Source organism: Watersipora subatra, chromosome 9 (genome assembly GCF_963576615.1).
Source record: "Watersipora subatra chromosome 9, tzWatSuba1.1, whole genome shotgun sequence".
NCBI classification, from domain to species: Eukaryota; Metazoa; Bryozoa; class Gymnolaemata; order Cheilostomatida; family Watersiporidae; genus Watersipora; species Watersipora subatra.
In genome coordinates this window covers 29,159,331-29,183,027 of record NC_088716.1, presented here as the reverse complement: position 1 = coordinate 29,183,027, position 23,697 = coordinate 29,159,331, and the positions used below count along the sequence as shown (strand labels likewise).

General features: G+C 34.4%; 1 protein-coding gene across 1 annotated transcript in view; it reads left to right on the top strand.

Annotated features, from left to right (window-relative positions):
- LOC137404961 (cingulin-like protein 1) overlaps positions 1 to 17,168 on the top strand; it is a 29,105-nt gene extending 11,937 nt beyond the window's left edge. The window contains exons 8-15 of the mRNA XM_068091189.1: positions 1,914 to 2,125; positions 3,814 to 3,883; positions 5,693 to 5,786; positions 6,945 to 7,109; positions 8,561 to 8,723; positions 11,045 to 11,178; positions 13,214 to 13,322; positions 16,364 to 17,168. Of these exons, the coding sequence (XP_067947290.1) occupies positions 1,914 to 2,125; positions 3,814 to 3,883; positions 5,693 to 5,786; positions 6,945 to 7,109; positions 8,561 to 8,723; positions 11,045 to 11,178; positions 13,214 to 13,322; positions 16,364 to 16,746 (1,330 nt within the window). The 3' untranslated portion in view covers positions 16,747 to 17,168. The remainder of the gene's footprint in view (positions 1 to 1,913; positions 2,126 to 3,813; positions 3,884 to 5,692; positions 5,787 to 6,944; positions 7,110 to 8,560; positions 8,724 to 11,044; positions 11,179 to 13,213; positions 13,323 to 16,363) is intronic.
- The last annotated feature ends 6,529 nt before the right edge of the window (positions 17,169 to 23,697 follow it).

Sequence of the window (23,697 nt, the reverse complement as noted above, 5' to 3'; positions counted from 1 at the left end):
CAAACTATTTTTGCTATAAATTCTATCATGGCCAGGCTCTCTACTTTCAGGAATTTCAAGCTTTTGTCCCTTCATATCATTGTCACAACAACTACTAGCTAACAGCAACACTAACAATAACTACTAACAATAACTACTAACAATAACTACTAACAATAACTACTAACAATAACTACTAACAATAACTACTAACAATAACTACTAACAATAATTACTAACAATAATTACTAACAATAATTACTAACAATAATTACTAACAATAACTACTAACAATAACTACTAACAATAATTACTAACAATAACCGGTAGTAACAAAGTAACAAATACTTATTTAGTCATTATGATCTGCAATAAAATATAACATTACTATGTACAGTACTGTATGGAGTTCTTACCTTGGAGACAGATGTAGTGGCTAATGGCGGTGTGAGAGAGACTTGACAGCAACTTGTCCGGTACACTAGACTTTTGTGACACTACGTAACACAAACTTTGAATTTAACTTAAATGAATTGAGCGTACTAAACACACACTTAAGGCTAAGTTTTAATCTTTTATTAAATTTAACTTTAATTGTGTCAGTCTTAATTTTGTATTGTCTGTTTTCAGCTGGACGCTTTTTGCCTCTCTTTCACTATAACTTCTAGCCAACCTTTTTAAAAAACTTTTTTTCAAACTGATTCGACGAGAAAGACCAAGCGATGCTGTCCTCGAAAGTGGCCTCTCATGTACCTGGCAATCTATTGGCCATCAAGAACCGGCTCGTATGCTCGTATCTCAAAGGTTTCTCGTACCTCAAGGCAAACTTACTCGAAACTTAGCTCGTGTCTTGATTTTCTAGTATGTTGGGGTATGACTGTATATTAAGATTTCTTGGTAATCGTAAGTCAAGATTTGACTGTAATGCTAAGAGGTTTGACTGTAATTATAAGAGATTTGACTATAATACTGAGAGCATACTTGCCAAGTCTCCCGGTTTGGCCGGGCCCTCCAGTTTTTTAAGTCAGTCTCCCTTTTGCACAAAATCTCCCGTTTTCCTCCAGCTTTTTCAATAAAAGTAGTGGTTTAATTTTTTTACTTGTCGTTTTCCCTTTGTTTGCTAGTTGTGAGCCCTCATCATCATACGAAGTTAGCAACAATGAAACCGACCACTATTAAACCGTATGCTTGCCATAAAACCTGGGCTATTTAGATTTAGCAGCACTGATGTCTAACAATTTGCTCTACAGTTTTTCATCAATAAACAAAGATTATACATGGAACTGTGACATATCGTTGGCAAACGACCATGACCTCACATTGATAATAGAGTACCTAAACATTGGATAAAATTGTGGGAGGGCCTCCTATGTAGGTACTAATGAAGAAAAAAAACTTCACAAAGAAATCTAGGCTTCAGATTCAACTACTACATTTACCGTCAATCTCATGCGTTTTTTTCTCAACTAATTGGCAAGTATGACTGAGAGGTTTGACTGTAATGCAAATAGGTTTGACTGTCAGGCTAAGAAGTTTGACTGTAATGCTAAGAGGTTTTACTGTAATGCTAAGAGGTTTTACTGTAATGCTAAGAGTTTTGACTGTAATGCTAAGAGGTTCTACTGTAATGCTAAGAGTTTTGACTGTAATGCTAAGAGGTTCTACTGTAATGCTAAGAGGTTTGACTGTAATAATAGAGCTGAGAACAATCAAATAATATACATAGACCATACAGTACAGTACATGAATTTTAGTTGAATTGGACCTCACCATATTACCGTATTTGGTGTAGTTCGTGCAGCAGAGATCATAATAATATCTAGATCACTTTAGTATGCTCCATCAGATTAAAAAATAGCAAATATATTTTTGCTGTAAACATTCTTCATCCTATATAACGAGATCTGAATGCTTTCACCTTTGCTCATCTCCAGAATGAAGAGCGAGGAGTTGGATGGCATAGGAAAACAGATGAAAGTTAATGAGGAGGCGTACGAAAGGCGTGTTGCTCGCCTCGATAATGAGCTTGAGAGAAGCGAAGAGGAATTAGGCAAGCTTAAACAGCTCTACTCTCAAATACTAAGGGAGAATGAATCGGTCATACAAGAGAAAGTGGACAAGGAAAGGGCAGCGGCGAGGTCGAAAGGTAAATGACCTATTCTTTCGTAATTGCTATAGAGTTAGTAAGAGCCAGTATAGTTAGTTTGGAAGTTCAGTTATGGAGGTCCTTCACCATGACACTACAGGTATTTCATTGCTTAATATTGCTGTCAATGTGTTATTTGTAGAGTTGTCAAAGTAATATTTACAGTAATCAGGCTGCATAGATAAGTTATGGAAGGAAGGACAGCAGGAAGGTTTTGAGTAATAAAATAGCTCTCGCACATTTTTACATCGTTGATAAGAGTGTTTTAAATATGAACATACGTAGAATTTTAGTAGATTTTATCAGAAAGTATCAGTATTTGTCTATCATTTGCGATGGTTTTTGATGTTTGAGGTGATCTGACAGCCAGGATGTTTTAAGATTAAAAGATCAAAGATTAAAATCAACAAAACTTGATCGCGGTTGAAACGCTCTGAAGTACAATATGTGCTGAAAAGACCTCACTAGTTGATATCATTGCTATAGTTGATATCATTGCTATAGTTGATATCATTGCTATAGTTGATATCATTGCTATAGTTGATATCATTGTTATAGTTGATATCATTGCTATAGTTGATATCATTGCTATAGTTGATATCATTGCTATAGTTGATATCATTGCTATAGTTGATATCATTGCTATAGTTGCTATCATTGCTATAGTTGCTATCATTGCTATAGTTGATATCATTGGTATAGTTTATATTTGCTATTGCGTTCAAGTTGCAGTGTTATCTGTCTCTATTCTGTCAGTCTCTTTGCAACTATAAATGTTATAATAGCTACAATAATCTCAGTGTTTGAACCACAATCTCAGTGTTTGAACCACAGTCTCAGTGTTTGAACCACAATCAAGAAGTTTTGTCAGTTTTGTTAATCTTGAAACATCCTTGCAACATAACTTATGAAATAACTGTGTGTTTTCAGTCAGACTCTAGTGCTTTTGGTCGAGGTTACAATTGCTGTAATTAAATGTGTATAATAATATATAAGTACATTCAACTTTAAATATTTAAGTGCAGACTACATACACATACAGGTAGTAACGATATAAACAAATATAATGTGAGTCAAGTATATCTCAGCAACAACTGATAGACAAGCGATCCCTAACGAACCATTATTACCCTAACAATACTCAAGATACCCTAACGATACCCTAACAATACCCAAGATACCCTAACGATACCCTAACAATACCCAAGATACCCTAACGATACCCTAACGATACCCAAGATACCCTAACGATACCCAAGATACCCTAACGAACCCTATTACGAACCATTGCCTCAACATACCAGCATCTTTTTATTCGTATGTCAAACTTCTGGTTAGGATAGCATATCTAGATTAACAGCAAGCTAATAGATAAATAGATTATCATAGCTGGATTTATTGCTAGCTAATAGATTAATATATTAACCGCTAGATTAACAGCTAGATTAACAGCTAGCTAATGCATTAATAGGTTAACATAGATTAATAGCTAGATTAATATCCTGCCACAACAATTAGCATAGATAAATAAATGTAATAAAATAAATACTAGTAATTAATTTAAATATGAATGACATATTAAGTTTGTTCGATGTCCAGAATAGTAGTTCGGGTCAAGTAGACATTGCATGTGTCTACCGCCTGCTCTTCACCATTTCTGTAGCATTTATCTTGTTGTCTTGTTGCAGGTGAATCTGAAGATATGCGTAGTAAACTAGACAGGGTGTTGGCTGACTTGGAGGCTTATAAGGTTGAAAGGTCAGAGCACAATTTATATCCTTTCTTGCTCTTTTCTGTTAAGTGTTTGGGTCGATGCTGACTAAACTCAAATCTTTTACTAACAAAAACTTGATGAGTTATCACTCTAGAACTTGAGTTTAAAAAGGAAAAACAAGTATAACCATTAATCATTACTGTTTACTCAATTAAATACACGATCTTTACATGTCTGGATATGTGAGAAGTATAATATTTATCTAGTTATGTAGCTACTTCATAGATTTAGCTAACGCCTTCAGGAGAAACCGGGCACACTCGAAATTGAAACGGCACATTTGAAAGTTTGAAATTGAAAAAATAGATAATAATAAAAAATTGTCTTTTTTTTAACGCAAAAGGTTATATTAATGAATAATAAAAATTGCACATCTGGCATGTGCAATCACGAAAAGGATGTACCATATATGGTAAGAGCGATGGGTGTGATAAGAACGGCAGCCTTGTAGTGCTTGTTAGCAGACTTGTGGTTTGAGTTTTGTGAGTTCAAATTCACTATGAAGGTGATTTTAACTGCAACTGTGTAACTATATAGATGTTAGTTATAATTGAGCAGATGACAGACAGACAGACAAACAGTGAGATTTATATATAAATCACATATATTTCTAGTGAGTTCTAAAATCAAGCTTGAACAACAATAGTGGTATTAATAATGATAATTCTTAAGTTTGTGTTGCTACGGAAGGGGAAGACAAATTCAGTTATTGCTAAGGTTGCACGCTCAACATCATTACAGTCTATTATCTTCATAATTGTTAGACAAATGAGCGAGTCATATACACCATCTCCGATCTTACTTCTGTAGAACTTCCTATTGCAAAATTAATTCATTCCGGAAACTATTTAGTAAGTAGGAAATTTTGTAAGTAGAAATGCATTTTACCATATAAATGCCTTAATCCATTCCAATCTCCCATAAAACTCAGACATAATATTTGTATGAATTATTAATACGCGTAAGGGTTAAAAATCTAATAAATGTTAGAATTATCTAAATATTTACTTAGTAATTTAAAAAGTACACATGGAAAAAAATTAGAACTGTGAAATAACGAATAAAAACTATGCATGCTTTGTTTTTCTTTGGCGTTGGCCATCTAGACTTAGCCTCATCTAGACGAGGCTAAGTGAAATCAGTGGGGAGGGGTAGGACAGCACTCAGAAAAGGTGTGTTGTACTGTTCCTTGGCTTTGTTTCTCTTTGAATAAATGTTTTAAGAATGTAAGTAGAAAGATTTATTTACATCACTACAAACTGAAAAACTGTGTCATCATACAGAAAAGACAGAATTTGAACTGCTAAAAACCAATGAAGTCTTACTCAGTATGCGGTATATGATAACTTCAAATTATACAACAGTGGGAGGAGACAGCCAGCGGTTGACAGCTTAGAGAAAATGTAGTATACGAAAATGAACACACGCTAAATTCAAAACATACACAGTAAATTCAAATGGAGCACACGCAATAAAATTGAAATTTCTTTCTTTTTTCTTATTCATTGTTTATTTTTGTTTTGCTTTTCAAACAAATGAAACAAGCCGAAATACAAAAGGCCTTTCAGTTCGTATCTAGAAACCTCTTTCATAAGTCGAGCAATATTTCTACGTAAAAACATGTTGCAATAAATTGTAGAAAGTTATAAGAAATTTTATATGTAGTTTTTCGTAAGCAGAGGTCACACTGTATGTGGAAAATATATATTTAAATTAGGCATTCTGCTAGTTAATCAAATGTGAAACATAGGCAACTTGTGTGGTGCACTTTTTATGCTTCTATTTGATGCCAGGCAGCAGATGATCACCGCCCACCAGAATCGGATTGAGGATCTCAGGGAGAGCTTCAAGCGAAAGGTTGCTGAAGCTGACAAATGGCCAAAGAAGGTTCGCTAGTATTTTTGTCTAATAATTTCCTGTTTCACGTTCTCTAAGAATAGGTGAATGTATACAATCTACTATATGAGCTGATGTTTATTTGTAACTCTACGGTTGCTGATGGAGGTAGGGTCAGGGGTCTCTGATTTAAGATAATCGAGTTCTGCAAGACAGAAGACACAGAAAATGACTTACAATCAATACTAATAGCAAGCAACTAACATAAGTTCGTAGCAATAAATTTATGAAAAAGTATGACAATTTATGAATCTCAAAACAGTTGTTATGTTCAGCTATATTTGATGAAAATGCATTATTGCATATTAGTTTTCATTTTGTTTGTTTGAAATATAATAAAAAGTTCCTAGTTATTAAAATTTATAGTACAAGCAATGAAATGTGTGAATCAGGAAGCGCAGGGTGAATTTTTTATTTGAAAACGTTGAAATTGTTCTGTACAGTAAAATTAATGAAAAAAGCTACAATAATTTAGTTGATGAATTTTTAAATAAACTATATTTTACATATTTGAGCATATTTAAAATCGATAAAGCTCTCTATATAGCGAAATTTGTCTTCTGAGTTCTTTACTAACTGTATTTGTAAGAATTCAAGATGGCAACTCACAGACATTATTTATTACAATTTTTTTATTTAAGATTAACGTTTTGAAAAGTTTGTACAATTTTGAAAATTTAGTTTTTAAGAACTTGTGCAAGAGATTAGTAGCCTACCTACACACTGAAATTTTAGCAACTTTATTTCGCTGTTTGGAGGTTTATATGAAATGTCCATACACATATAAATATATATATTTATATATAATATAAATATATATATAAATGGTTTTAAGTTAGTGGTGTTAGGAAGAGAGCAGTTCAATACTAAAGGAAACGTTACTAGAGTGTTATATGATTATTGTCTCTCAGTATAAATCAGAATACTTATAGTTATAGTTAATACAACACTGTTTCTTGTCGAGTGAGCTCAAGACTTCTAGGAAACAGCGTTGTAGTAACGATAACTATAAGTATTCTTAGTTAATATTTATTTATATAGGCGTAATGTCCCATTATACTTTATAATTCTCAAGTTTCAATAGAATTTGATTAGTTCACAAAGAACCTTCAGAGTGCCGATCCCTGATCTTGAGCGTTATTCATTTAGATGGAAGAGACACTTGAGAAAGAGCGGAACAAGCACCGGGCTGAACTGTCAGCGTTAGAGTCTGGTATGAAAGAGAATTTTGTCATGGAAATGGAAATTGAAAAGCAGAAACATCAAAAACTCGTTGATAGTCTCAGTAATGACTCAAAGTCAGAAATAGCAAGGGTGAGTTGGCCCTGCACACTTCTATACTCACATGCATTGTGTGTCAGAAATAGCAATGTTGAGTTGGCCTTGCACACTCCTATACTCACCTGCAATGTGTGTCAGAAATAGCAGTGGTGAGTTGGCTCCGCACACTCCTATACTCACCTGCAATGTGTGTCAGAAATAGCAGTGGTGAGTTGGCTCTGCACACTCCTATACTCACCTGCAATGTGTGTCAGAAATAGCGTGGTGAGTTGGCCTTGCACACTTTTATACTCACCTGCAATGTGTGTCAGAAATAGCAGTGGTGAGTTGGCTCTGCACACTCCTATACTCACCTGCAATGTGTATCCGAAATAGCAGTGGTGAGTTGGCCTTGCACACTTCTATACTCACCTGCAATGTGGGTCAGATTTAGCAGTGTTTAGTTGACCTTGCACACTTTTATACTCACCTGCAATGCTTGTCAGAAATAGCAAGGGTGAGCTGGCTTTGCACACTTTTATACTCACTTGCAATGTGTGTCAGAAATAGCAGTGGTGAGTTGGCTCTGCACACTCCTATACTCACCTGCAATGTGTATCCGAAATAGCAGTGGTGAGTTGGCCTTGCACACTTCTATACTCACCTGCAATGTGGGTCAGATTTAGCAGTGTTTAGTTGACCTTGCACACTTTTATACTCACCTGCAATGCTTGTCAGAAATAGCAAGGGTGAGCTGGCTTTGCACACTTTTATACTCACTTGCAATGTGTGTCAGAAATAGCAGTGGTGAGTTGGCTCTGCACACTCCGATACTCACCTGCAATGTGTATCAGAAATAGCAGTGGTGAGTTGGCCTTGCACACTTCTATACTCACCTGCAATGTGGGTCAGATTTAGCAGTGTTTAGTTGACCTTGCACACTTCTATACTCACCTGCAATGCTTGTCAGAAATAGCAAGGGTGAGTTGGCCTTGCACACTTTTATACTCCCTCGCGAAGTATGTAAAAGCAGCTTGGCAATCCTTCACCCGTGTGAAAATCTGAAGGTACAAATAATAAAATAGTTCATGTAAGCAGATTAAAATAGATGTTAAAAAAATATTAACATTTCTTTATACAACATTACCCTTTTTGTAAATGTGGATAAAAGCTTTGCTGACAAGGTGAAGGATGACTATCCGTGATAACATCGAAGGTTGGCTATAAATACTCTGTTAGTGGCAATTTAGTCAAAGAAAGTAGATGACACTTTTAGCTGTAGAGGAAGCATTAGTTGTACATAAGGATACCTAATGTGCCCTTCTTGATACGAACTGGACAGTTTCACAGTAATTAATTAAATACTGTCTGCTTGATATCCTCTGGATGATTCAATTTTCTGTAGTAAGAGCTCATATGGAAATCGTGTATTTAAAAACCTACTGTCGGAGGTGATTTTCAGGCCGCCTTAATATTCGCTCACATTATTTACTCCTTTGTTTTAGTTGAAAAGTCAATTGCGATCTCAGGCCGCTAACCAATCGGAGCTAGAAGCATTAAAGCGGCAAGTTGAAACTGCTAAGGCTGATGCTCTGGGAACTGAGGCCAGACTGAGATCAGAAATAGAAAACCTTAAAAGTATAATTGCCAACTTGGAGCACAGGCTAGGTAAGTGGGGCTAGAGTAAACTTTTACATTCACTCAAGAATTATTTGTACAGATTTGAGTTTTTGGTCATTTTTACTGAGTTGGAGCTTTTACTGCTTGTTATGGCCTCAGAGTGATTAAACACGATAAGACAAATCTGCAAATTCATAAAATAAGTAATAATAATATATAAAATGCTAAAAGCAAGTGACATATACAAGCAAGGTTTATAATACCTACTCGCTGAAACCAAAATAAAAGCTTTTAATTAAATTTGTTCAGCATGGTTAGCTTCTGTACTGCTACTACCGGCTTTGGTCTCAGTGTCTCTTTCACTCACTTCACTTTCTGATATACTACTAGTATTGCTAATATTATTATAGTATTACTAAAGTATAGTACTACTATAGTACTACTATACTATAGTACTACTGTGCCCAACCGCACTACACGGCTCATGGTACGTAAGGAGGTAATAAAAATTACAAAATATCTCAATTGATTGGGTAACGCCTTGCCCAATTACAGCATGGCTCATCATTAACCTCGGCAGAAATAGTGTGAAATATGGGCTTTATATGTGGCCTAAAACAAACAACATGTAATTTTTACAGATTCTAAATGTGTGACATTATTTCATGCAATCTTTACAGTCCTGATAGTAGTTGCTGCAATGATACTAACAACTGTTACAAGTGTGTCAGCTATTATAATAGCTTTGGTTCCATGGTAATAGTAACTATAACTTTCAGTTATACCCTATAGTTATAGTTTGTAGGTGGACTATAGACAGCAGAGGCTATCTTTGCTCCTAATAAATTACTGTTATGTTACTGTTCTTTGCTTACCCTGGACGCTTGTATAGTTCAAAGAAGACAGAATAAGCTGTTACATCAGAAAACAACTTCAAATATGTTAGTCCCACGACCAAACACGAGCGAAGCGATTGGTTGGGAGATTTATGATAAATGCACATGTGCACACAACTTCCGAAAATTATTCATCAACAATGAGATGAACCTTTGTCTCGAAGTTTCATCAACAAATTTAACTATCGTTTTGTAGAATCGTTAAAGTATAATAATGATACAAAACACATATAAGCCTATTTAAATATGTTACCAAGCCTTTGTAAACCGTCGTTATTATCTTAAAACTTACTCATCTGATCGCATTATACACAAAATAGACAGATTTATTTGGACGAAAATCGTTATTAAAACTTGCTAAGCCTCACTTTTATAAAAAGTTAAGACCGGAAATTGAAACACCGAGCGACAGAGAATAGAACGATTAAGTCGGGCGCATTTCACGAAAAAATAACGTGCACTTTTCACCAGTCTATAGCATTGTCGAATTGCCGAAGGTTTCTGTAATTAACGTAGGAGTACTGAAATCGTTTCATTTTTGCGGATTTCAAAGTAACTTGACATTTTAGACAATTTTGAGTACTTTGGTATTCTAACTGATGTCCAATGCAGCGTAAGTAAAGGAAATGACGATGATATTTTTTTCTAACGATTCTTATGAGATTACGATATTTAATTATAAGTTTAGATATTCTTCTTGATACTTCTTGGTATTGTTAGCTATGACGTTTTTAAATGTAAACAAAATTGTGTATTGGTTTTCTATTATTACTGTATTACTATATTAATAATATTGGTTATTCTAATAATATCAGTGCATTTTACTTCTAATATTGCATTTCTCCTATTGCAGGGGGAGAGATATAAACATATAATCTTTTCCTTTCATCATTGCTGTTTGTCATGACCAAACATTTTTTAAATAGATTTTCTAAAAATCTATATAAATATCACAACTTCGTGATATTGTTAGCTATGACGTTTTGAAATGTAAACAAAATTGTGCATTGGTTTTATATTATTACTATATTAATAATATTGGTTATTCTAATAATATCAGTGCATTTTACTTCTAATATTGGCCAATATGGCATTTCTCCTATTGCAGGGGGAGAGATATTAACATATAATCTTTTCCTTTCATTATTGCTGTTTGTTGTATATAATAACACCCACACCCAGTACATTACAGCTACCATTGCAGTTATCCTATTGCACTGCAGTGCCATTTGACTGCTAATATTGCATTTCTCAACCATCAGTACCCTTTCTTTTTTCCAATATCACTTTGGTCGTGGGCTGTATGACAGGGGAATTTTTAGTTATTAAAATATAAGAATTTAATCACTAATATAGAAATATTAAAATAAGTCTAGCAGCCACTGGTACCCAATTGGCAGCCAATTATACCTACATGTAGGTATCTTTTCTCACAAAAAATATTTTAATGTTTTGCTAATTAATTGTATACAGGCAAACTTGATCCTGGAGACAAGGAGTATATGTTGAGTTTGAAGTCCCAGTTGAGTGACAAGGAGAGGTCATTGGAAGATAGCAGTGATAAAATACGTTCGCAGGAGGCTGAAATTGTGAGCTTCAAAGAACAGGTTTGTTTAGCATTTTACTGGTCATTCACATGGCACAAAATACTCAAGTATGCCACATTGGTGCCAACCTAACCAATGGGCTTTTTTATTTCTTCTATCTATGTTTTGTGTATAATTTTCATTCATCATCCAGGTTCTTCGTGGAGGCATTTACAAAGGTTGTTAAGGATGACAAAGGAAGCTGGTTGGCTTACACAAATTTTAGTAGATTCATCAGAAAATATCAGTATTTTTCAATCATTTGCTTTTTTTGTGTGTTTGAGATGGTCTGACTGCCAGGATGTTTCAAGGTTAAATTCGACAAAATTTATTGTGGTTAAAATGTTTAGAAGAAAAATACATGCCGAAATGACTAGTATCCCTTCTGCCTGTCTTTTTTATTCTTGATATTGGCCATTCTGTTCAACTTGTAGTGTTACGCGTCTCTATTCAGTCTCTTTGCCAAAATGCCACTATAAATGTCACAATCGCATCTTGAATCTTAGCATTTTAACCACGATCAAGTTTTGTCAATTTTAATCTTGAAACAAGAATGTTTCAAGATTAAAATTGACAAAACTTGATCGCGGTTAAAACCCTCAAAAGAAAATACGTATGAAATGACGTCACTAGTCACTATTGTTGCTGTAACTGATAATGGCTATTGAGTTAAAGTTGCAACGTTGCACGTCTCTGTTCTGTCGATCTCTTTGCAACTACAGATGTTATAACCACACTTTCGCTGAATCTGAGTGTTGTAACCGTGATGAAATTTTGTCGATTTTAATCTATAAACATCCTGGCAGACAGATCACCTCAAACATCAATTGATAGAAAAATACTGATAATTTCTGATGAAATCTATTACAATTTGTATAAGTTTATCTTTAATTATCTTTAACCACCAGACTTCTTCTGACAGACTCTTCTTCTGACAGACTCTTCTTCTGACAGACTCTTCCTCTGACAGACTCTTCCTCTGACAGACTCTTCTTCTGACAGACTCTTCTTCTGACAGACTCTTCCTCTGACAGACTCTTCTTCTGACAGACTCTTCCTCTGACAGACTCTTCTTCTGACAGACTCCAAATTCCATTCATTCATTCCAAATTCTCTCATGCTTTATCTTAGGTTTAAACTTTTCAAATAAAGTAAACACTGATAAATTAATGTGGCTAACCTTATGACCTCATCATTAACCTTACGACCTCGGTATCACAGACTGAGAAAAAGTAGGTGATTTTTTTAAATCCATCGCTAGTACATAGGGTATGCTTTTGCTGCCGAGCTGCCATTGGACAGTTTCAACCACCCTTTATGGGCTTCAATTTGTGCCAGAAGATATATATGGTGGAGCATTAGAGAGAACATGAACTTGATGAAGTCTGGTACATGTATTTTGTTTCTAACAAGTTCTTCACTGGCTCCATACTCGCCTTATAGTTGATCGCTTAAGCCTGTGGGATGGTGTCTGTGCCATTCACAAGTACATCGCCAAGATGAAAACTATACTTATACATTGAGGAGAGAACCGAGATATCAAAAGATGGTGCCTAGGTTCATTCCTACTTTATTGACGATGCAACTGCCTGGGACACTGTGAACAGCGTTACAGCAGTGTGGAACACTGTGGATGAGGCTACGGCAGCGTGGAACACTGGATGACGCTACGGCAGTTTGGAACACTGTGAATGATGCTGCGGCAGCGTGGAACACTGTAGATGGCGCTACGGCAGTGTGGAACACTGTGGATGACGCTACGGCAGTGTGGAACACTGTGAATGATTCTGTGACAGTGTGGAACACTGTGGATGACGCTGCGGCAGCGTGGAACGCTGTAGATAATGCATTTATTTGATAGTTTGCTCCCCGATGCATAGTGTAATTGAGATGACACAAGCGAGTATATATTAGCTTGTGTTTTCTTGCAGTAAAGTAGCGCTGCTATTTACATAAATGTTACAAATCCATGATTGATCTTACACGGCTCCCCTCTTGCAGCTTGCATATTTTAGGGCATGTTACTTTTTATAAACTTTCAGCATCTATATTGTAGTTGAGAGTCTTACAGGATACAGTGAGCAGGGAGTGTGAAGAGAGGATGGAGCTGATTGATGCATTGGGAGAAGCGAGAGAACAACTTCTCATTCTCAAGAAACCGTCAGGTGTCTTGCATATTTACAGTGGTGATCGCAATTATGAGACCACTTGACATAAACACTTTTTTTGTTGTTAATTCATATACTGTTCCGTGGGTACTACGCGAATTATGACAATATGCACATCAATGGAAAGCTAAGAATGCACTGGATAAGAATATTATGTAAGACTAACTGATATTTGCTTTATTGGTTTGATTTTGGTGCAATATGCCATTTTTGGCCTAAAGCGGTACAAAAATCCAAAACAAATTGTTTGTTACTTTGTGGAAAACTCAACTTAATTTGACATAATTTTAGAACATAGCTCTATAAAAGTTAATTAGTGATGCTTTTAAGTTCCTTTAGAGTATTTCTAGCATTCTGGTATTTGGTATGACACCATAAGCCTAGACTGACCTGATAGGATATAATGGGTGCCCATTAATTCGATTTTATTACTAGAGCTCACCTCTGCTGGTAGACAGAATGTCTAAAAAATTTTCTTTTCAAATATATATAATATGTATAATATATATAATATATATAATATGTATGGTCCGAGATTATAGGAAAAGGAAGTTTATGTTATAAATGAAAAAGATTATTATGGAATTACCAGGCGGTCCCATTATTATGATCACTACAGCTGTACTCTTGTTTGATTCTCTTTTAATATGCTAGTAGAACTCTGTCAGTCTATAGTGCTGTGGGAGATTGTCAGGCGTAATAACTATGTGTACAATTATTCCTGTGGTAGACTATTGGTCTAATAAGTTAAATGTCGCGAGTTCAAATCACATACAATTGCAATCTTTTTCTAACCTAACCCGGCTTCAGACAGCGAACACGACTCTTATTATAGTAAAGACTATGGGTTAGTCAGGTTGTTTGCCACTTTAGCTCATTCCGATTTCCTTAGTAAATTTCCTGAAGTTCATCATCATTGTAATGCTGTCATTTTGAGCACTGCTATCTTAAAACCTAGCGCAAAAATTCATTTAATTTTTTAACCTTAGCTTGAAGGAGTGCATATCATTCTCTGGTAAACATGAAGAGCCTGTTGATAGTCGAAAAATGCTGCAGAAATTATTCGCGCTGTTTGGCAGGAAGTATTGGGTCACATGATCAGATTACGACTAGATGATTAGACCAGGCCGAAACAAAACTGTAACGTAGCGAGCATCTATATTTGATACGGGGTCTTCGGTAAAACTCGAAGTGTTTGTCATAAACTAGTGCTACGATAGGTTTTATATTGAGCTTTTTATTGCCCTTTCAATTCACGTGAGAACATCACGTGACAAGACAATAACCAAAATGCTTGAGAACGTCATCGCAATAAAGAGATTCCAAATTATGGCGTTTTCCTGATGGCTGCGATTAACTGTTCGTTTTTGAGCTTTTACGAGCTTGTAATCCCATTTCCACATATTTTTCACCTACAACACAACAGAGTAAGACATGGTGAACCTTTTGATACCAAATAACTGTAATGTGAATTTTATTGCAAGTCAACCTTTAAAGGAATAACTAAAAATATGAAAATAGACAAAATAGATTTTAAAAATCAAGTTAATGAATTCATAGAAAATTTTTAAAAGTGTGGAATGTAGATGAAGGTCAGTGCATTATAGAGGTCAGTGCATTATAGAGGTCAGAGGTCAGTGCATGGTTATAGATTCTATTATTTTTCATATGACTCAATCGATGCATGATTTGACTTCTCTGAACATCTGTACAATATTGTCGCTGCTTTCTTTTCTAGCGCAGGAGATTTTTTCATTTCTGCATGGCCTTTGACTTTTAAAAACATTTTTGTTTGGTTGAATAATACAAAAATGTGTTACAAATTATAGCCTTGCTTGTAGTTGTATGGGTGACTTTTACCCACCTTTCATACAAAGATAGCGTAGCGATACACCCCTATGTGGCGCTGTAATGCCATGATAGAGACGCTTGTGTCTCTCATTCTGTTGTCATTCAGTGTCGCTGTTTGAAAGCAAAACACCCGTGTGATGTGACATCTTTATACCATGAAAGCGGCCAATGGCATCACATTTAGGTCTTCCTTTTCTGCTGATTATTTTGTAGAATCATTTGTTGTTGAATCGCTCTAATTTATCTGTTTTTACTTGAAACTGAAAATGGCAGAAGAGAAGGTTGTGTGGACCAAACCCAAAACTGAAACGTTCCTTGGCTACCAATGGTTGAGCACAATGCTTACAAAGTCTCAAATAATAAAAGGCAAAATGTTAGATTTGTATGTAAAGGTGTGGAGATTGTGGGCCAACAATAGTTTCATTAAAGTTCCAATGCACTGCAAGACAAAGTTTAAACTAAGGAATTCTAAGTATTACAATCTGCTAAATGAAGCCAAGAAATCTAGTAAATAAAAATGTTAATTCTAATATAAAAATTAATAATAATAATAATTATTATTTTTGTTATATCATAAAAAATATTATATGGTTGTATTCAATATTATATTATAAGTAATGTTAAGCAAATGTTATGAAAAATAATTAATTAGTAATATATTAGTTGTTATTTTTTAATCTTCACCATTATCATAGTACCCTCACATTCACATGACTATCGCTCTACTATAGAGCCCTATAATAGAGCCCAGCGTAGCTCTTCAGCTCTGTTGCACACAAGTACTATGATACACTACACCATCACTGTATGATACACTACACCATCACTGTATGATACCCTATCATTATCACTGTATGATACACTACACCATCACTGTATGATACACTACACCATCACTGTATGATACACTACACCATCACTGTATGATACACTACACCATCACTGTATGATACAGTACACCATCACTGTATGATACCCTATCATTATCACTGTATGATACACTACACATGGATGGAAACATCCACATCACTGTATAAAAACTTAATGATTAGGGGTCGGTTTTTATGTCATCCATTATTAAGATTGTCAAAGAATTGTGGTCTACAAAAGCTACTTTGCTATCGGTAATATGTACTTCATGGATAGTAAGCTGTCATTCAAACTAAAATATTTTGTTTGTTTTACAGCAGGTTATCCCAGCTCAAGAAATCCTAGTCCTAAACTACCTGCAAGCCTCCCAGCTAAGACTACATCTCTGAGAGAGTCAGCGGCTCGACCGTCATCTCCCGCTGCCAGCCTGTCAAGTGTCCAGTCAGCTAGTAAGGAAGAGCTGATGCTGTTTAAGAAATCAAACCAGAACTCTGCTCGTAGGCCATCTAACAGCACGGCTTCAACCAGTAGCAGCGCTGGAAGTGACAAAAGAGCCCCTTCAAAAATCATTAATGGAAACAGTAAAACTTTAAATTTTCATAAAGACAATGCGCAGAGTAAGCCGCTGCAAGAACTCAAGTCGATGGATAGTGCTCAAAGGAAAAGGATTGCAGCCATTCTTAGTAGAAATAAACAGTGATTCTAGCAGCCCAGTTGTTATGTCTAGATAGTCATAGCTCCGCATAAGGTCCATAGATATACTCACAGAGGTAAATATTTGCTATGCTAAAGTGTTAGAGTGTAAATGTTAAAATGTTCGGTTAGTAATTTCTGATATTAACTTGTTTTAAGCTGCGTAGTCAGTGGGAGATATTTGTTGTGGTACTTACATTCCACCATTATTATGTTTTAGTGATGAACTCCACGTATGGTTTAAGTGTTTTGTATTTATCTATTACTATTTATTTGCTCAGAAACTACAAAAAGTATTTCAGCAGCTCGTCGTATATTGGAGACTTTTTCAAATATGATCAGCAGCGATGATGAAATGTACAACTTGCACGTGGTTCATTGAATATTATGATAGATTATTTTTAATATGAAATTTAATTTTTAGCATATCTAGAAAATAATTAAAATTATAAAACACGCTTTTTTATGTGCAGTTGAAAAAATATTAAATAAAATATATAATATTTTAAAATATGTCTTTTTTATATGAAACAAAAAATAAATATTATTTATATTGAAAAATCTTATAAGATATTTTTCCAGATTTTGAATCTAGCTGTAATCTGATTGTAAAGATCTATTTGAAGGTGCAGTTAGTAGCATTTGAATTTATCGCATGATACAATAATCTGTACAATCTTCTGTTTGATTTTAATTACTAGCATTCTTATAATTGTATAGCATTTTGCAGTCTATCTGTAGTACCCTGGCAGTCTAGTGTGTCGTAAAAAAGCCTCAGGTGGAATAACTATACATATCGTTATTTCAAAAATCTGATGGATAGTTGATTGGTGCAGTTGTTAGAGTGGTGATCTACCATGCTGAAAGTTCTGAGATCAAATGCCGAAGGATGTAATCTTAAGTTATTTTTTTCCATTCTCTGACCATGACTTCTGACAGGCAAACAAATGGACATGGCTTTTATTCTAGTACTAGATGAATGCCTGGCATTGCACCGGTAATAAAAGCAGCTTATAAACAGTGGCAGGTAATGAAGTTGTTATTAGCTAATTTTTCAATTACTTTGGGTAACTTAAGCTATTAACCTAAGCTAACTATAATTAGCTTATAAGCTAGTAAATTTACTTTCTATAATAATAGCTCGGCTTATAATTGTGCTCATACAATGTGCTTGTACGTTTTGCGTTATGATCTCTTACGCAATCCATCATGATCTTCAAGCATGGTCGTTGTAACCAATAGTATCTTCACAGGCACTTCAAGCATGCGTGTTTTTACTGGTGTAATGAGTATGTGCAGCATTATTCCATTGTATAGCTATGTAGCTACTTGGCCAAGAGGACTGCAGGCAGACAAGGAAGTAGTGAGTTTAAATCCGGTACGAGGTAGATTTTTCATTAAACCTTTATTGGTATAACTGGACTATAACTGGATTACAACTGAACTACAACTGGACTATAACTAGATTGCTATAATAGTACAAAGTTACACTGGGACATGGGACACTCTGACATGTGACAATGATGTGTGACACTGTGAGTTTAATGTGATGCTCATGTGTTGAGGGTTTCTAGAACTTTAGAAAGGTGGGTCTGTCGTTACCACCATGGCACGGTACAAAAATTGTTGAATATGCTGACATAATTGTTGAAAAGTAGTAACACTGCTAACTCTTGGAGTTGTCTTTTAATGCTTTATTTCCCGATAGTAACTGCAGGCTGATGATAATATCATTCTTCCCAGCAGTAAATCTCACTTTGTCCTGTACTCTGTGACAGTTCTCTGTGATTAATTGTTGAGCTTTCGAGCCTGGTAAGCTGGGGGAAAAGATGTAGAATTATTTAACCTAATTTTTTGCTGGCTTCACGGCTTTACCGCTCTTGTTATAGTAAGTTTAGTGATATAAGCGAGCTTAAGTTGCTAGCTTAAGTTACTCAAATTAGCCAATTTGCTAATTTTGTCATTGGCTAATTAGTTAACTTGGCCAATGGCAACTACACTACCTGCCACTGTTTATAAGCTGTTTCTTATTACTAGTGCAACGCTGGGTGTTCACCTAGCACAGAACAAAAGTTAGACACTGTTGTTATTCTTACCGTTGTTGTCTGTTGATAAGAAATATAAACAAAACTATATATGGAAACATTATCAAAATTACTCCTTAACCTCCTTAACGTTTGTATATACGTATATATGTATGTATATACATACGTATATATGTATGTATATATGTATGTATATATGTACGTATATATGTACGTATATATGTATGTATATATGTATGTATATATGTATGTATATATATAGGTATATATGTATGTATATATGTACGTATATATGTACGTATATATGTATGTATATATGTATGTATATATGTATGTATATACATACATATATACGTACATATATACGTACATATATACATACATATATATGTATATATATACATATATACATAACTTTATCCATAACTGTATGTATATATGTATAACTTTTTATTGGCATTTATAATCATCAACAAAATAATGTTTTCCGTTACATTGAAAAAATAGAAAGACAGAAATCAGGAATTATTGAGTAAGTCAAACAAAAATGTTTGAAAAGTTTGTAATCGAGAAGCCGAGGAGTTGAAATAGTGAAGAGTGAATTGAAAGTTGTAGTAACATAAAGTTCATAAACTTAAACATGCAATGGTGGGTATGATATGTTGGTGTTGCAGAATAGAAAAAGAAGTTTGTCAAAATTTTGTGTACAAGGATAAATACAAATATTCTGGGCATAGAATATAAAATCCATTTAATGGCAGCAAGAGCAAAATTGTATCATTGTTAAAATAGGTAAGTTGCTGCCAAGCTGTTTGATCAGTTTTGAAAGTTTAATACGGATTTTTGAGAACAAGCTTGTTCTGTCTATCATTAGCATTAGATTTACGCAAGAAAACTTTAAAAGTCCTTGTTAAGATAGCTACTTAATACACTCTCTGTCTTGAGGAAGCTGTGAATTAATTATTAAAAACGTAGAATCTCACACCTGTTACAGTACCTTACTGTAAGTCAATTGTATGCTCAGGTTATACAGGCTGACTGACTGACTGACTAACTGACTGACTGACTGTGTAGCTGTTACATTTTCATTCACCTTTTCAAAAGTTTCAATAACTGGCAGGTGAGCTACGCTATGCACCGCATTTTCATGCTTTGAATGCATTCGGAGTTGCCCACTTCTGATGAATTCATATCCTACCATTTTAAAGATTCAAAGTCCCTCTGTATAGATTTTTCCAAGATGTATTTTTCAAAACAAGACTTACTTTCTCACAGCAAATGTTTTCACACAAATTAAGCACAGCAAATAGTATCGAATGCATTTGGCTTTTACTGTTTCTATGGTTTGGAGTGGAAGCAACTCCGAAGCAGTTCGAAGCATTGAAACTCAGTGGAAAGCAATCATGGGATCTGATCTTTTGTGAGTAAAACTGAATAGATCTACAATGGATCTGTAAAAGAAAGATGTCAGAATGTATCACAGCTCATTTCCCTTCATGCTGCTGCACGGAGTACAGTAAACTACAGATAGCATGTATTTGCACGTTTATAAAAACATTGTCTTGTACGTTTATAAAAACTTGTCTAAGACTAACTTGAGCCAGTAGCTGTTGCCTGTGGTGCATGGCTCGGCCTCCTGCATCGCTATTATACAAGCCAACTTCGAATTTCTGCTCGGTCCAAAATCAGCCTTCATTTTTTTAGACTATTTAGGTTCTGCTCACATGAGTCGGGAAAAAAATTTCAGTCACTTTAAATGAACAGGAGGAAATAATAAGTAATGTTTGAAAGACTTTTCTTGAGGGTTCCCTGTCTATATTTGGAACAGGGTTCTATTTCAGCTTTTAACTATCTTGATAAGAGAAAAGACTTTAAGCGAAATGGTTTGAGGATGTCACTAGACCATATTAATGAAACTTTAAATATTTAATAAATCAATTGTATTGTCTTCAATCAATTAGGGTTTATAACTTTGTAAAAAATGAAAATAGCAGAAATAATAAATTGCCAGCAATTATAAACAAGAATGACATCAAAATCAACTGTAGTACAGAGCAATGTTAACTGTAGCATAGAGCAATGTTGACTGTAGCACAGAGCAGTGTTAACTGTAGCAAAGAGTAGTGTTAACTGTAGTACAGAGCTGTGTTAACTGTAGCACAGAGCAGTGTTAACTGTAGCACAGAGCAGTGTTAACTGTAGTGCAGAGCAGTATTAACTGTAGCATAGAGTAGTGTTAACTGTAGTACAGAGCAGTGTTAACTGTAGCACAGAGTAGTGTTAACTGTAGTCCAGAGCAGTGTTAACTGTAGCATAGAGTAGTGTTAACTGTAGTGCAGAGCAGTGTTAACTGTAGCACAAAGTAGTGTTAACTGTAGCACAGAGCAGTGTTAATGGTAGCACAGAGTAGTATTAACTGCAGCCCAGAGCAGTGTTAACTGTAGCACAGAGCAGCGTGAATTGTAGCCCAAAGCAGTGTTAACTGTAGTACAAAGCAGTGTTAACTGTAGCACAGAGTAGTGTTAACTGCAGCCCAAAGCAGTGTTAACTGTAGTACAGAGCAGTGTTAACTGTAGCACAGAGCAGCTACTGGATAGTTGAGTGAGTCCCTACTGATCAGCTCCAACCTTCAAATAAGCACTAGAGAGAAGCATTTGGTGACCACACTTCTGGCAGCACTTCTGGCAGCATTTTCTTTTTTTTAGTGTTTTTACATGATTTGCCTCACCTTTGGCTGATCATTCACTTTTGTACCAGGTTGGCAGCATTTATCAGTTTCGTAGGGTTTTACACAACAATGAGGCACAGTCAGCCTGGCTAACAAGTTCCCTGCGCTGATCAGAAGGCTGCCTCTTTGTACAAGCTTTTAAATTATGCTCATATTTGGGCTCTGATCTGGCAGCTGTAGCAGTTTGATGCATCCTAGCCATTGAATCATCCTACAAACACTCCATCTGACCTTCACTTTGAAAATATCCAACATCTTGGCAATGTTTTATTTTTGCAATGTCGCTAGCGTTAACAACAGCCATTCAGCCAATGTCTGCTGTGGATATCGACCAGACGGCTTATGCAAAATAATCCATATAACGTATCAGAGGCAATTTATTACATGACTACAAGGTGCGGTCGTTTAACTAAATAACATGCAAAGAGAAAGTTGTGAAGGCAAACTTTGTAACCAGTGCATATACTCAAGGCATTTTATGCAAGCTTGTTGCTTTACGCAAATAGTGTACAGTGCCACATAGCTTGCGCACAGTAGTTTTAAATTTTTTTATAATATTAACATGAAATTTTTTTTTAAACTATTGAGTCTCAGTTTTTAAGAAAACTAAAACATGCATATAACTTTATCGTATTTGCATATTAAAATGCTTTGCACAAATATTTTTCTTTTCGAGAATATCAATTAAGTGCATCGCTATATATCCATATATTATTTTCCACATATAAATACATTTTTAATTTAGGCTTTTGTGATAATAGTTCGCAACCAATAAAAACATTTTATCTGACTCAAGCCCAGGACTTGCATATGACATGATCCACGATAATTTTTATTAGCTCATAAAATGGTAAATATGTTCTGTTTCAATAAATTATCTAATTTAATATAATATTTCTGCTGCAATTTGTGTTATTCTATATTATGTTATAATACAATATAATTTCGTATAATATAAAACGATATGACATGATACGATTTATTATAATACAACATAACATATTATATATATTATATTATATAATATAATATGATATGTTATAATATGATATATTATATATATTATATTATATATTATAATATAATATGTTATAATATGATATATTATGTTATATATTATAATATAATATGTTATAATATGATATATTATATATTATAATATAATATATTATAATATATTATATATTATAATATATTATAATAAGATATATATACAATATTAAAACATATATTATAATATATTATAATACAACATAACATACTATATTATAATATGTTATCATATAATAGGGTATATGTTTTCACAATATTTTGATTATATCAAAGCAACTGGAATAGAATTAATAAAAACAATTAGCAAATGTTGTTTTTTTAGGATATTCAGAAGCAAGCATACTTTCTGACTTAATGTATAGGAAGGAAGAGGGTGTACTCTGAAATACCTTATCAAGCCTTAATGATAAGACTATATCTAAGCCTGGAAACTTTTTTTGGTATAATGGAACAACTGCTTGTTTAAGTTTATTTAAATAAATCTTAATTTTACGTAAATTACAGGCTCCAATAATTTTCATGGTTTATGTTTTCATCTTTTACATGACGGCTACAGACTTTCCACTCAACTAACTCACATAATACAAACAATATGCATACAACATCTAACAATATGCATACAACATCTAACAATATGCATACAACATCTAACAATATGCATACAACATCTAACAATATGCATACAACATCTAACAATATGCATACAACATCTAACAATATGCATACAACATCTAACAATATGCATACAACATCTAACAATATGCATACAACATCTAACAATATGCATACAACATCTAACTATATGCATACAACATCTAACAATATGCATACAACATCTAACAATATGCATACAACATCTAACAATATGCATACAACATCTAACAATATGCATACAACATCTAACAATATGCATACAACATCTAACAATATGCATACAACATCTAACTATATGCATACAACATCTAACAATATGCATACAATATCTAACAATATGCATACAACATCTAACAATATGCATACAACATCTAACAATATGCATACAACATCTAACAATATGCATACAACATCTAACAATTATTTTAAAAACATCATTGCTAGCTGCTTTAACAATCTTCTACCTAATATCCGTTCT